General features: G+C 43.8%; 1 protein-coding gene across 1 annotated transcript in view; it reads left to right on the forward strand.

Moving 5' to 3' along the window:
* The window catches only part of FLVCR1 (feline leukemia virus subgroup C cellular receptor 1), a gene marked incomplete at its 5' end in the record, with an annotated part of 44093 nt that overhangs the window by 6307 nt on the left and 22067 nt on the right, over nt 1–15719 (forward strand). The window contains 7 exons of the mRNA XM_019515903.1: nt 3175–3319; nt 6762–6902; nt 8478–8545; nt 8822–8925; nt 10541–10651; nt 11959–12064; nt 12544–12655. Coding sequence (XP_019371448.1) covers nt 3175–3319; nt 6762–6902; nt 8478–8545; nt 8822–8925; nt 10541–10651; nt 11959–12064; nt 12544–12655 — 787 coding nt within the window. The remainder of the gene's footprint in view (nt 1–3174; nt 3320–6761; nt 6903–8477; nt 8546–8821; nt 8926–10540; nt 10652–11958; nt 12065–12543; nt 12656–15719) is intronic.

The raw sequence follows: 15719 nt of genomic DNA on the forward strand, positions 1-15719 counted from the left end.
CCTTTTTTTTTTTTTTTTTTTTTGCTGAAAGAGTGTTTCTCAAAACTTTTTAGACTCAAGGCACTCTGGAAAATTCCAGTCTTTTTGCCCATGGAAAAATACCAGAGAAATTCTTCTGTTGCTGAAAGCACTTTGAAAGACTGCAGTGGGTCAAAATATTTCAACACTAAATTCCTATTGGCATCTTTGGGTTTATCTTGTGAATGATCTGTAGGCGTTTGCACACTAACTGCGTTGTTTGGCACCCATACACTCCAAACAGTTTGCTCTCATAGCCCTTCTTGGGGGTTCTGAGCTCAGACAAGGATTTCTTCTTATAGTTTTTTTATAGTTAAGCAGAAGGCAGGTTAATCTTGCACTGTAAAGACTAATTTAGAGTTGGCAATCTATGGCCCACAGGCCATCCTGTGGAGCCATTGAATCTGACCTGTGGGCTTGCTGGCTTTCAGTGGTGGGGCCTTCAGCTAGGGGTGCACCGATAGAGGTTTTGGAGGCTGATACCAATAGCCAATTTTTTTTAAGGAGGCTTATCGGCTGATATAAATCCGATTTCCAATACAGCTGAGCACAGTTGGTAAGTCTGTTGTGGTGGAAAGGGAGGGGAGATTAATGCCCCCCCGCGGTGAGGGAAGGAGCGAGTGGGGCAGACGCTGTGGGGATGGGACACAGCTGCGGCTTGTCCAGGGGTTGGGGGGGCTGTTCCCACTGCTGCTTCCACCCCAGGAGGGAAGGGGGGTGCTCCCAGATGTGCAGGGTGGGGGCGCAGGCTGCAGCTGTGTGCTGGGGCTGGGCTCAGAACGGGTGGTGGCGGTGCTGGGAGAGGGGTATGGGGGGGCTGCAGCCACCACAAATTTTGCCATAGCCCCCCTCCCAGCACTGCTGCTGCTCACCCCGAGCCCTGCCCCCACCAAGAAGAGCCCAATGCAGCCCCAGATCCACCCCACAGCTGCAGCCTGCCTGCCCTGCCCCACGCAGATCCAGGGGCATGCACCCTGCACCCCTGCACTGTACCCTCCTGGTGGCGCACGCAGCAGTGGGAGCCCCTCCTTGCACCCTCTGTACGAGCCATGGCTCCATCCTCTGTCCCACCCCTGCTGGGCAGCACCATTCTCTCCCTCCCCCACCATGGGGGGGGTGTTGATTTGCCCCCCCACACCCCTTTCCCCTCCCCTTCCACTTACTAGCTGTACGCAGCTTTCCACATTCCTCACTGCCTGCATGCCGCATACACACATGCGCGTTTATTGGCCAAATTATCAGCTGCATCGGGCCGATTTCCAATACAGCCAGTTTTCTGTATATCAGTGCCGATCCGATATTGGACCGATGTATTGGTGCACCCTCTAGCTTCAGCTGTGGGTGCTCTCCCATGAAGAGTAGCAGTGGCAGCTGGGTTCTAGTACCTCTCTGTCCAACTGCCTCTGACCAGAATGGGGTGACTTAGGGCTGCAGTCTAAAAAGGTTGTTGCCTGCTGGACTAACTTAGCTGAGTTTGTCTATAGGGTGCAACTCTACCCTGCCTTCTGCCTGACTTTAGACCAACACTAACTCCTCTCTAGTTAAACCACTTCCCTGAATAATATAAACTATGCTGGCAAAAGGATTTTTGTACAAATATAACTTAAATCAAACATAGTTCTACTAATTAGGGCTGTGATTTTTTTTTTTTTTTTGCTTACATGTCACTAACCCTATGTTGGCCAAATATTGCAGTTCCTGAAAACCACTAGTTTGCTTTGCAGAAGTGTTCAGTTTTTGCAACTGGGAGCTTTCTTTTCCATAGTTCAAGTGCTGTGAAGTGCTAAGTACCCTTCCCTCCTTCCTCTTCCCTCCCCCCAAAACAAAACAGGCCCAGAGCCCTTAATTTTGGTGTCCAAAATCAGTTTACATCTTCAGCGTTTATCTCTGTGCCTCGTCTCCTTGTTCTGTGAAGTGGAGATGACAGAGGGGTGTTGTTTGTGAATGTATACTAGAATGGATGTAGCTTAAAGAAATTCTTAATTCTGTGCTTAGTGCATTGTGTATGTGTGGATGGGGGGGTGCTTTAAACCCCATATTGAGTGAAAAAGATGAAAGGAAATGATTTCTGCACTGTGCTGTGTCCATTCTGTGCACTGAATGAAGCAGTAGTCCTGTGCAGGGTAAAAATAATTAGTGTGGCATAATGCATATGCATGGTTGGAGGGGGGGAGGGCAGAAAGTTTTCAGGCAGCTTGAATCCCAGCATTCTTATAACTCCTGAGTGCTTGATTTATTTGTTTTAGCCCTTACCAATTGTTTGATAAAGTTTTTGGATGCCCTTGTAATAGGAAATGCCTCAAATAATTTATGGTCTTTTTAACCTAAAGGACACTTTCACATTTTCCTGATGAAATATACTATGTTTGGATGAAGTAACAGAAATACAATGGAGAGCATTTTAAAAGAAGCTTATGCTGTTATTCTGTTGGAGGAAAATTTTCAAATGCTTTAGTTTTACAGATCTATATAAGGCAGCTGTATATAGATTTTAAGTCTCATCTTTCCAATTTCTTGAATACAAAAGCAAATGGTGAATTGAAACTGACCCAAGATACAAATCCAACACTCTTACATTTTTGTAACTCTCTTTTCCATGCTTGATAATAAATAAAAATGGTATTTCTTAGAAGGCATTCCCATTTTGCTTGCTCCTGTGTCCTGATCAGTCCTGTGGTAAAAACCTTAATGTTGAACTTTGTTTCTTTAGAAGGATTGTGATGTCAAATGCCGATTTATGATTGCAAAGGGAAGAAAGACTAGCTTATAAGAAACTCGAGTACTTTTTCACATGTCCTATACAGTCAGTTGCAGGACAGCTGGTCAAGTTAGTGTGAGCATTAAATGATAATGTTCTCATGTGGAATTCTCTTCATGAAAAGAGAACTCTGTGACTCTTTTTTCAATGTCTCTTGTTACAAATGGTAGCACTGGAATTGAATTCAGAAATGAAGAGGAGGAAAGTAGAGTGGGAAAATATTAGTTGTTAAACATCAGTAAAAATTTCAGACTATTACTTTACTAATGCATTCAGAAATGCATTCTCTTTGTAATTTCTGTACATACCATTCTGTGCTGTTCAACATTATAGGGCTCTTTATCGTTTTGATAGCTGATGTTCACAGGAAAATGGTACTTGTGCTTTTCTTTTTACAGCTTGGTACTGCAATAGGTTTTCTGTTACCACCAGTCTTGGTTCCAAATACAGTTGATGATATTGATTTAATGCAGCATAATATCGGCATCATGTTCTATGGAACAGCAGTTGTATCTACAATTTTGTTCTTAATAACAGGAGTAGGTAAGTGACTTAGTTATTATCCTTAACTTATTAGAAGAAATATGTGAACAGAACACTTAACAGCTGCAGTTAGTGAAATTTAGAGCTGCTGTCAGAACAAATTGCAGTTTTGAATTGTCTTTCTTTTGCATTTTGGTTTTGAAGCAAAAATATAGCATAATTTTTTGTTTTGTTTTGTTGTTTTTGTTGAGTCAATTCACCACTTGTTCAGAGTAAGTCGTGCAGGGGCAGGTGTTTAGGAAGTGCTTACATCAAGCTCTGTGCAAGTATCTAGGCAAGTCAAATTCACCTCAAGGTTTTGTTTGGTTACAAACAATGGTATTTGCCAGCATTTAGATTATACTGTGGAATTTTGTATTCTTAAGGTCTGTGGGTTGTCATATGACCTAAACATCCTTGTATTTAGTCTAAAACAAAAGGTTTGGTGTAATAGGTTTATCAGTGAAAGAGTGCTTTTGCTGGTCTAGATGGTACCAGTTTACCGAACAAAAGACTACACTGTCAAAGTACACTTCTCATTGCAGCTCTGTCTACACTAATATTGAACTGGGGCACCTCAAAGCACTGAACACTTTGAGCTGAAGTTATTGGGAGCCACCTGGCCCCAGTGAACTACTTCAGTTTCTTTTTCTTTCGTGGCTAGTTCCAGGTGTAGAAATGTAAAGCTCAGGGTAGAAAAGCGAAATGTTCCTGTTGGACTGCAGCAAAATTCACCTACTTTATTTGGGTCTCTTATGCCCATTCATAATTAGAGGGGATAAGACCTGTTATCATTCTGATTGCTTTACTTTGTCAGGTGGTACAACTTCTGGATGTGTCAGGAGAACTCTAAGCATCTTCACACTGGCTAGTCCAGGCAGACAGCTCTGTTTTATATTGCAAATCAAAATCACCTTGGATCATGGGACACTTGCTGCTCTGTTCTAGCTTGTTCCATGAAGCTGCATATCCTTCTGTAGTCCGTAAAACGAGGGGCACTTCCCAGCCCGCCCCACACAGATCTGGGGGCACAAGCCCCCCTGCATGCCCTCCCAGATGAGCGTCAAGAGCAGTGTGGGCCCCAGCCGCACTCCTCCCTCACCATGGGGCCTTGATCTGCACTCCTCCATACCCCTTCCCTCGCCCCTCCCCTTCCATCATACCAGACTGACCAGCTACATGCAACTCTCCAAGCTGCTGGGCTGATATCGGAAGTTGGATCAGTACTGGCCAATATACCTCCTTAAAAATCAACTATCGGTATCGGCCCCAAAAATCTCTATTGGTGCATCCCTAGCCTGGTCAAGTAAAAGATTACAGAAAACCCCCTGTTGTGCTTGTACAGTTCCTGGACCATTGCAGCTACAACAGCGTTTCAGTCCTTTGCCTTATTGAATCAGATGCTTTTCTTTTTGGACCCTGTTTGCCTCCCTACATTAAGGAAACACTACTTTTTTTTATGAAAGACAAGTCTATAATAGCATTTTTGTGTTCAGGCTTTGTTCGCAGAGCAATTACACACTTTCTATTTTGGTTCTATGCCCTCATCCTATCCCCAAATGCAAAGGGGAAAGTATTGGTAAATCATCAAACCCAGCTGACTGTCATGTGGACAATTATAATAATGTTTTTACATTTGTGGACTACTGAGGTATCGGTATGGCCATCGTTATACAAAACTCAGTAATATGTTAATGTCAGGGTTTCCAGGAGTTTGGCCATTTCAGAGGGGCAGTCCTGGGTGGCAAGCTGCATAAAAGGGCTTACAGGCTGCATTTGGCCAGCAGGCCACACATTTTTTGGGAAGCCCCTGTTCTTTTATCCAAAGGATCCCTAAACAAATCCCAGAGTGTAGCTAATGATACATTTACAAAAATCCAACTTCTAATTCAACTTCTGAACAGAAGTGTTTTATACTCTTCCACAATTCCCCCTTCCCCTTACCTCTGCAACACAGAGGTAAGTTTGAGAGAAACCTGTACCAAAGCATGGAATTTTAAGTACCACAATATTCTCTTCTTGTTGTATACCTTTCTGTTTGCATAATGTAGAATCTTTAATCATTGGAGGGTGACATTTGACCTTCTCTATTGGATCTGCATGAGGCATTGTATACAAAAGTCATGCCCTGTAAATCAGGGTGTAAATAGTATATGGAGGGTATGGATAATCATATACTTAGCTTCAAAAGGGGAGGGGGAGCTGCTGCTTTGGAGTACTACAGCAGCTGTTAGGTTGTAACTTTTAGATGTTCAGGAGCTAGTAGCCATACAAGTGTAGCAAAACTTGCCCCAACTTCGGTGCTGCTTGAAGCTGGGATGATTTTGCCACAGGCTTCATATTGCTGCAGGCTCATGCACAGGTAATGGTTACAGCATAATACCTGTTTGGCAGTCCCCAGCTTCCCTCACTTTCCTTCCATCTTCCTCTGCTCCTTTTTTGAAGCCGCTACATTTGTACATTTGTCCATATACTGTCTTGTACAGGTCTTCCACAAAGGGAGGCGTGTCTTTTTTTTTAAATCTTCTGCCCTTGTCCTATATGGTGCAGATTTGAGGCAGAAAAGTTATTCTGCTCCTATAGCTGAAAAAAGGAGGCAGATGACCCTCTTCTGGCTTCTGGAAACAGAACACAGAAATACTTTATGATGAAGAGTAGATCATCTAACTTCTGCTTACTTTATAAAGCAGTTGATTTATCCTGAAAATATTGAGTAGTTCTTATTTTTTCTGAATGTGTCAGTTGTTAGCAATGTTAACCAAAAGGGATATCTCTTATCTAACTAGGGTGCAAAGAGGCTTTGAAGGAAGAGAGCAGACTTCCTCTCCAGTACAAGAACAAAATAGGGGGCGAGGAGGAGGAAGAGCCATCAACAGTTTAAACACTTTTTTCTCTTTCTGCCAGTCCTCTAATGTAAGGACAATAACACAGATTAAGTTTTCACAAGTTAAATGTGTTCTTTGCTTATCTGTGGGGTCAATCAGAAAAAGGCAAATGAGCTGCAGTAATCTGACTCTCTCTCTTGATGGGTATGCAAAGTAAGGGAAGTTTAAATCTTTTTAGAAATTGCACAATATGCAAAAAAGAATCTCCGTGCGAATCTGTCTTAATGCTCAAATTACAAGACATGAGCTCTTTCATGTTATTGAAGTGTGGGTGGCTTGAGATCTGTTTAGGGAGGTGCTAATGCCCTTGTTTGCTTATCTCTGGGGACTCCAACTGCAGTTTGGACTATCTGGTCCAGCACAAGGGCTTGTATTTACCCTGCCATATGTGAACTTTCAAGTCACCTAAAAACTGAAAAGAGAGACAGATTTCTCTGATTATTGTGACAACTTATAAAGCATGAGCAAGACTCTCCATTTCATAAAGTCCATTAGACCACAATATTTTATGTTTTCAAATAAAAACTCATGACCTGTAAAGGTGGGGAAGTTAAAATGCTTTTTCTTTTCTCCAACAGTGTTTAAGGAAAGGCCTAAATATCCTCCAAGTCAAGCTCAAGCAGTTCTTCGGGACCAGCCTCCTGAGGGCTACTCCTATAAGCAGTCAATAATTAACCTGTTCAGAAATGTTCCTTTTGTGCTTTTGCTAATAAGCTATGGTAAGTGGTATTGTATGACTTTGCAGCCCATCTGAGGGCAGGAATGTGGGGATCCTGTGCAAGGAAGCACATGTGCCCCCACACTTCTCTGCTTCCCAGATGCATGCTCCTGTGACTGCATCCACTTCCCACCCTTTGCCTACACTATCTGCTCCACCTCCCACACTCAACAGGGATAGAGCCAGGGTTTCCTGGCTCCTAGCCACACCCCTGCTTACAGCACTCTAGCAGCAAGTCAGTGCTGTGCAGATCAGAGACTGTATTGACCCTTAATTTGGGACCACACACAGCATGTTCCAACTTGAGACCACATAGTCTGTAGATTTGATGTCATAAGGGTAATGTTCAACAAAGCCCTTACTGTTATGAAAAACATTCACATGTGAGGGCTTTCACTTGCCTGTGTCCATCTTTGGCTTGGTGAACTTGGATCTCCAAACCGGTCAACCTAATTCTCCTCATTTAGCCAAATAGTGGCTTATCAGAAGCAGATCTCTGAAAGCCTGAGGACAGGTTATGGAGGTGTGATATGCATAGAAACAGAAATAAAAAAATGTGTGCAGTAACTAGATATCAGACTGGTAGCTTGACTATCTATATCAGGGGTCGGCAACCCCTGGCACACGTGCCAAGCTTGGAATGTAATGCCATTTTGCTTGGTATGCCGCAGCCAGCCCTGGCTCCAGAAAGCTGCTGCCAGCGATAGCCCAGGCTGCTCCGAGTAGGGCTTGCAGCATCCCAGCTTCCTGCTGGGAGCAGCCCGGGATCCCGGCTGGCAGCAGCTCCCCAGAGCCGGGGTGGCTGCAGCTGGGAGGCTCCAAACACCTGCGCCAGCTCTGCACTGGTGCATGCAGGCGCGCCTCTGAACGGGCAGTGGGGGCAGGGCCTGAGGCAGCGCAGCCCCAGTCTCTCCCCTGTTCCTGTCACAGAGGTGATGAGCCCAGCACAGATGTTTGTAGCCAGCCTGCTGCTTGTGAGCCCGGGCTGGCTACAAACAACTGTGCTGGGCTTATCACCTCTGTGCCGAGAGCCGGGGAGAGACTGGGGCTGTGCTGCCTCAGGCCCCTCCCCCACCGCCCGCTCCAAGGCATGCCTGCATGCACTGGTGTGGAGCTGATGCTGGAGCCTGGCGCAGCTGTTTGGAGCCTCCTGACTGGAGCTGCCCCGGCTCTCAGGAGCTGCTGCCAGCCGGGATCCCAGGGTGCTTCCAGCAGGCAGCTGGGATGCTGCAAGTCCTGCTTGGAGCAGCCCAGGCTCCAGCAGCTACCCAGAGCCGGAGTAGCTGCTGGCATCCACAGAGCCCGGGTGGGGGGCCAGGGGCTGTGGGTGGGGAGCAAGGGGCACAAGCAGGGCATCCTGCTATGTACCCCTTGCCCTCATTTTGTTTTTCTGCCATGGCATTAAAACTAAGACACTTTTTCCAAAGGGTGCCATGAGTCTACTATGGGGTACCTTGAGTTTAGGTTGAGATTGAGAACCACTCATTAAAAAAAATATTATCTGACTTATTTCTGACAGTTATTTTTATGACACAGTATAGTATAGAGCATACATCACCTTGTCTTTTTGTTTTAGGTATCATGACGGGAGCGTTTTATTCCATTTCCACATTATTAAACCAAATGATAATAACTCATTATCCAGTAAGTGGTATTTTTTTTTTCTTTCACCTTTTCCCCTTGGCTCCTTTGCCTTTCTTTAACTGTATGGATGGCATGTAGAATTGGTGTTCCGTATGTCTGAAATGCTTCAGTGAGTAGGGATTCAGCATTTCCTTTGTATTTTGAAAATGTCTTATGCCATATAGATATTGAATGATAAATTGTTGATGTTGTACTTATGATAGTTAAAGAAGACTGAGCCAGAGTCCCTGAATAGAAGTAAATGTATTAAAACAGTATCTAAATATCTGTTGCAAGGGAGAAGAAGTGAATGCTGGGAGGATTGGCTTGACCCTGGTAGTAGCGGGAATGGTTGGTTCCATAATCTGTGGTTTGTGGCTGGATTACACAAAAACATACAAGTAAGTGGTGATGAGTGGGTTGGGCAAGGGTAAAGCAGATGCAAGGCTGTTTGGGAAAATGCTCTATTTTGTCACTTTTTAAAACAAAACAAAAAAATAAATGTGTATGACTGAAGGGGAGAAACTAATTGATGACTAAATAAAGTATATTCCTGATCTTTCATCAGCTTCGAGGAAATGCTGTGATGAAGACTCTGGTTACAGTCTGAAACTCTCTCATTGGGTTCTGCCCACCAGAAGTGTGGTAGAGCTGGGCTGAGCTCCGCACTAGCAGGGAGTAAGGGAATGATGACTTTTAAGGAGTGTTTGTCACTTTCTGTGCCTGGAACATGTGTAGTGCAATTTTAGCAAAATAGGAGAGACATCTCTGAATGGGAGGGAAGGTGGTACTGCCAGGATCTTTTATTCCAACTCGGACTTGTGAGATTCATTCTCTGGGAGAACATAGGCTCAGGTCCCACACTATTGTCATTTTGTAAAATAAGAGTTTAATTGCGAGATCAATTTTTGTATCATCTCCTGTTTTAACGAGCCCGAACCTTGTACAATTCGGGTAGTATGCACAGGACAGAATACTGTTACAGGACACAATTCTGTTGTGTATCATGCTGTGGCACACTGCAAAATTGCACAAGGCAAATGTGAATTGTATAGTTTTTGAGGTTTGTGCTTTGTTGTTTGTTTGTTTTTAATCCCTTCCCAGCCAAGAACTCTTGATCCTAGGGTAGAGTTCTTCTTTCAGTGACTCTTTCTTATAAAATGTGGATATTACTTTTAATAGCCCTAATGGATATTAAGCTGTTCAGTGGTTGCTTGCCTGCATATGGATTATCTTCTAACCAGTGAGTTTCATGTCTCAGTTTTTCAGACTATAACCATTAATACAGTTTTTTAAATTAATAGTGAAATCAAAATCGTCCTTAAGATGAGTAATGCATTCTAACCGGGCCTGTTTGTCTTTGTTTCTTAATTGAATTTTAACTGCTCTTAGTACCAGTGTTCAGCTTGGGTGCTGGAGCTATGGCTTGTTATACACTTCAGCAGTGTGGTTCAGGAGATACAACAAAGAAGGGAAATAGAAGGGCCTTGAGCTACTAGCTGGCGTAATTGATTTGTTATCTGAACAAAGCACTCAGCCCCTTTATTCAAGGCACAAGGTACTATATAATAGTGGTGCTTAATCTTTTGTCCCTATGGGCTGGATGAATGGCACAGGGCCAGTCTGCAGGCCGTATCTGCAGGGCACCTCCTAGATCCTGCCCCATACTGCCTGATCTAGCACACGGTACCATACTTTCTGGTCTTCTGGGCTCCACACAGGTCCAGACAATTTGGCAGCAGGGAAGTGGCAATTAATCCTGCCAGTGCTCTCCAGCTGCCACATTTTTGGACCCATGGGGAGCACTCCTGTTCTATGAGGGGTGGGGGGGAAGAGTGGGTAGGGGAGGGTCTGGTTCTCCCTGAATTGCATGGTATCTCCGAGTCAAAACTGCCTCAAGCAGCTTGAAAAAATCATGGTATTTCAGTTGTAGTAAAGACAAGAGTCCTATAGATATATGTGATGTCTGGCAGTATGCACTTTCTTTGTTTAATAACATGTGAATTTTATTTGCAGACAGACAACTTTGATGGTTTACATTCTTTCTTTTATTGGAATGATCGTATTTACTTTCACCCTCAACCTTGGATATCTCGTGGTAGTGTTTGTGACCGGAGGAGTACTTGGGTAAGGAACAAAAGGGAAGGCCTATTGTGATCCTAATTTAGGCAATATTTGAGACTTATCTAATCTGCTGTTGTCTCTCTCACTGAAGGACAACCCCCATAAATCTGTTATGCAGCCTGTCTTCTGTTATAGAAATGGTGAAGCAAGTTCTTGTTTCTGTTAAAACAGCAGAAATCTAGAGCAACTCAGCTGATGCCTGTGAATTTACTCACATGCTTATACTCATGCACTCACATTTTCTTGTCTACTGCTATAACAAGAGATCATACTTGAGCCTGCCTTATAGGCCTGATTCAAACCTGCTGAAAGACATGTCATTCTTTTGTCTTTGGGCTGTGGAACAGGCCCTGTGTAAACCAAAGTGAAGGGGATTGAATCTAAGCTCACTGATTTGTCTATGATTTATCTTTTGGTAGCACTTAAAATATTCTCAGCATACCCCAAATGCAGAGGAAGGTGAAGTCCTTGTCCCAAAGTATATAGTTTGGAAAAGCTAAGAAGGGTGGAACAAAAGGATGCAATCAATATACAAGAAAAATATTTATGGTGAACTTCTGCGTTAGTCTTCTAACTTTCAGTTTAAAAACTGAAGTACACTAAACTTCATTCCCCACTCCAGTTATTTTGTTGCCTGAGTTTCCCCAGTGCAACAGCATTCCCCAGGTAGAATTCCATACTCCTAAGGCATTCTCTGGTGATAGCTATTTTCTCCAAGCTCTTTGATAAGTGAACTGTTTGCTTAAATAAATTAAGAGACCAAGTTGACTACTTATGTCTTGCTTAAGTAAGGGAAGTGAAGTGGCTTTTTTGGACCAAAGCAAAAAAGGGGGTGCATTTCTCTGTAGAGCAGTGATTGTCAATCAGGGTGCTATGATTCACAAGATTTAAACCCAGAGGTTTAAAATGGAAATCCACTGTTAAAACCATTCTGACTTTTCTGAGTTCTTTGCAGCAGAACTAAATTCTGATTTCTTTGCTCTATTGGACTATTTGTCCATAGTCAAAACATGAGTGAAAATGAGCTGGCATTTTTGGAGGGGTGCCTTGAGGCTAAAAAGGTTGAGAATAACAGAGAGGTGGCTTAAAGGCCTGGATAAATGTGTTTAGGGCTGGTATCAGTTGGTGGGAAGGATCAGGAAAGAGGAGGGAGATGTTAAAATGAAGTTTTAAGAAAGGAGAAGGGCAGAATTGAGTACTGAGTTTTACATAGCGTCTTGAAAGCAAATACAGAAGACTTGAACCTAGTAGTTCTGTTCAGATTTTTGTCTCAGCCACATCTTTGATACTCTTGTTTGCTGTTTTGGCAGTTTCTTCATGACTGGCTATCTCCCTCTTGGCTTTGAGTTTGCTGTGGAAATTACATACCCAGAATCAGAAGGAACTTCATCAGGACTCCTTAATGCTTCAGCACAGGTTATTTTATGCTTATAATGACAGAGCTGTACAACTGTTGGTCTTTGGGCTGCAGGCAGAGCTGCTCTCTTCTCTGGCTTTCATGTCCTGTCCCCACATACCGGAAGGCAGGGCAGAGCAGCGCAGTGTTGAAAGCTGAGGGTGAGCCTAGGACTGAATGGGTACACAATGCAGTGGGTTTGCGGGGGGCGGGGGGGCACCTGCAGTATGAGTGTTTGCATGTCCTGGAGGGGGCCTGTGGCGCAGCGTGTGGGACACTTGGCTCCTGGCTTCCTAGAAGTTTGATAGCCCTGTTGTACAATATTGAAGCTGCTCTGCTGCAGTGTTTAAAAGAGTGTAGATTTGGCTACTGCTAGTTGTACTATTTGTTGTATACTATTCCTTCTTGTAACTATATGACCAGTATACTAATCTGAATTTTCATAAATAAAAAAATACATGTCTTTAAATGAGACTAATACTCTGAAATTATCTTACAGATATTCGGGATTCTTTTTACACTGGTTCAAGGAAAGCTCACATCAGCCTATAGCCCTCTTACAGGAAACCTCTTCCTCTGTGCTTGGATCTTTGTCGGCATCATTTTAACAGGTAACTAACCTTGCTTGTCAAATCATCCTTAATTAATTGACTGCCTTGTTTAGAAATTTTATTGTCCTATTGTAAGGTAATGAATTCATGTGTGGTTGTTGGATGTCTCCAACAAAGCATAAGATTTAGATGCATTGTTTTCTGATGTGCATCAAAAGATGAAAGCTATTCCTTATTAAAGTAGCTTTTAATGTTTACTGTGGACATACCTTATTCAAAGAACAATACTGCAGATATATTTGGTCATCTTTGGCTGCATAAAGTTTGTGAAGTCATCTTAAGGCAGGGTGGATTTGCACCTTATAGACTCACGCAGAGAGAGAGAGAGAGAATAATTGTCCTTGAGCCCGATGCTGTGAAAGGAGTCGCACTGAGCAGCATATAAAATAGACAGACTGATATGAAAAGATGAGGGAAGGAGGGGGAGCACTTCTGGGAGGGGCAACCAAGCAATAGACCCATAGGGACAAAGGTGTCCCAAAAGTTTGAGAAGACAGGACTCCAGCATCCCTGTTTAGACTATACTTAACACAGTCAGCCTGTGATTTCCTGCTCCACAGTTTCCCATTCAAGCTTGTTTTTAAAGTTTTGTTGTCTATGAAGAGTTACTTTGAGAAAAATGATGGACTGTCCAGGGATGTTAAAGTGTTCTGACACGGGCTTGTGCATCTTTCTGGAGCTACTGGTGTTCAGATTAGTGTTCGTTCATTCTTACATGTGGATTGCCCTATCTATCCAATATAGACAGTACTGTAGGTAGGTGATGACCTATATGGTATTGGTAGACATGCTGTGAATGAGCATTGGATGTTATAATCTGTTATTTAGTCCAATCATGAAGTGGCCTGTGTTGATGAAAGGCCACAGCATGCATCTGGGTTTGTTGGAAGGGTTGGTGCCTTGTTGAGAGTGACTTGGGTAACCAGCCAGTTACTTGAGAGATGCTCTTTGAGGTATGGGGGATGTCTGTAAGCCAAGGCAAGTTTGTCACCCATGGCTACTTTTGGTTGTCCTTTTCCAGATAGGGTTGGAGTTCATTAATGATGTATTGAAGCTGGGGACCAGGGGTGACAACCAGAGGAGGTCTGTTGTCCTCATCTTGGGGTTGATATTATTGTAACTAAGAGTGAGGTCTGAGTTTGGCGTTGTTGGCTTGAGTGGCTACAGTTTTGGGATTATGTTGTTATTGTGCTCGTTTTGGTTGGTGACATCAGAGCAGATACTGGTGTAACTTAGAGCTTAGCAGTAGATGATGTATCAAGTGGTATGTTTAGGATAAAAGCTGGTGGTATGAAAATGGCTGTATTGGTCAGTTAGTTGCTGTTACAATATGGTGGCGATGTGGCCATTGCAAACTTTCACTATGGTGTCTAGGAAATAAATTTGCTGGATGGATTATTCCGGAGTTGCTTTGATGAAGGGCTGGAAGTTCTTAAAGTTTTGGTGACACTTCTCTAGAGTTTCCTTCCCTCATGTCCCTACAGTAAAGATGTCACCAGAGTACTTTGGGTATATCAGGGGGATTGTCTTTGTCATTATCTTCAAAGTGATATGAATTAAGCTAATAAACAAGCTATGACTATATATTACTTTTAAGTACCTATTTTTTAAAAGATTTTTCTCACTGATTTTAATGACACATTAGCATGGGAAAATCTATTATTGGTTAACAATGTTTGCCTGATAAATCGGAGTGATTCTTTAAATGCTGTGTATGAGAGTGTTTAGAGACGGGCAAGTATGCAGTAAGTCAAGTAATTTCACAGCTTTTTTGATTTCTAAATTATTTTAATTTTTTTGAGTGTTTTGACCCTCTCTAGTAGCTGCTTGGGGTGATCACTGGCCTAGAATAGAGTAACTAAAGAGATCTATTTAAAAAAAAAAAAAAAAAGACAACACGTAATGCACAGATACATTTAGTTCACAAAATAGCACAAAGTACAAATTTGGAGGTAAACTACAAATGTCTTGCAGCTTCTGTAAGAAAAGGACTTGAGGTACTTGGATTTAGTATTATCTACTGCTATTAGCAGCTGTTTAGCTCATGGGAAACTTATGTCTGCTGGAAGAGTTTCATATTTGCTTTAAGTAAACACTAAATAGTGAGCTAAAATCTGAAAACTACTAGTATTGGTATATTTCTGAAAGGCTAATATCATTAGCAGGGATCCAGGTTTTCTGTTCACCTTGGTAAAACCTGGATTTTCTCCTTTTTATGGAGAAAAATGAGGGAAATGGTGGGTTTTCCCTTTCAGGCTGGCAGAGTTCTAGCCTGCAAGGGATTAGGAGGAGCTGGAGGAGGGCGATCAGCAGGGGGGGTACTTTGTGTATGTGCACATGTACACATGCACATTGCCGCTAGGTAGCCTGGAGAATAGCTCCTTGCAGGGGGGATTGAGGCCCCCTTAGTGAGGCCATGGGGTGAAGGGCAGCGGGGCTGGGAGCCCGAGCCCACAGTGGGGAGACTGCATCCACCCCACCCCTGCCCCTCCCCACCATAGGCTCTGCTCCACCCATGGGGAAGGGGGGGAGCCAGGCTCCATACTCTGCTCTGCTGCAGCAGCTGCTGCCTCCTACAGGCAGCACCCAGGGCTTGGGTGCAGCTGGGGGGATGGGGCTGTGGACCTGGGTCCCCTCCCCCCCTGGCAGAGCTGGGGGGCAGGACGCTGTGGTTGGGGAGTGAGGGGCACCAACAGAGGCGGGGGGGTTGTGGGTTGGGTGTGAAGGGCAGTGGCATGGGCAGGGCACCGGCATATTGGGCAGGGGAGGGGGGTAGCTGCAGCTGGACCCACATCCTAGTGAGCGAAGGGGGCAGGGGTTAAATGCATGTGTATATAAAAGCCTCTGTCTGTCTGTCTGTAATGCTTTATTTGCACTCTGATTGGTTGTCTCAGCAGCCCCAGCCCAAAAGGGGTGTGGTGGGGGGATGGGGAAAGGGGAGCAGGCCTGGCCCTGAAAGTGGAGAGGGTTGGGGCTGGATGCAGGCTGGTAGGCTTAAAAACTGCTAATTCAAAAGGTGCATGGGTCTTGCTCCTCCTCCCTGCTTTTCTGTAACTTAATCTTG

The sequence above is a fragment of the Gavialis gangeticus genome, unplaced genomic scaffold (assembly GCF_001723915.1).
Source record: "Gavialis gangeticus isolate Ggan-Ray unplaced genomic scaffold, GavGan_comp1, whole genome shotgun sequence".
Classification (NCBI taxonomy): Eukaryota; Metazoa; Chordata; order Crocodylia; family Gavialidae; genus Gavialis; species Gavialis gangeticus.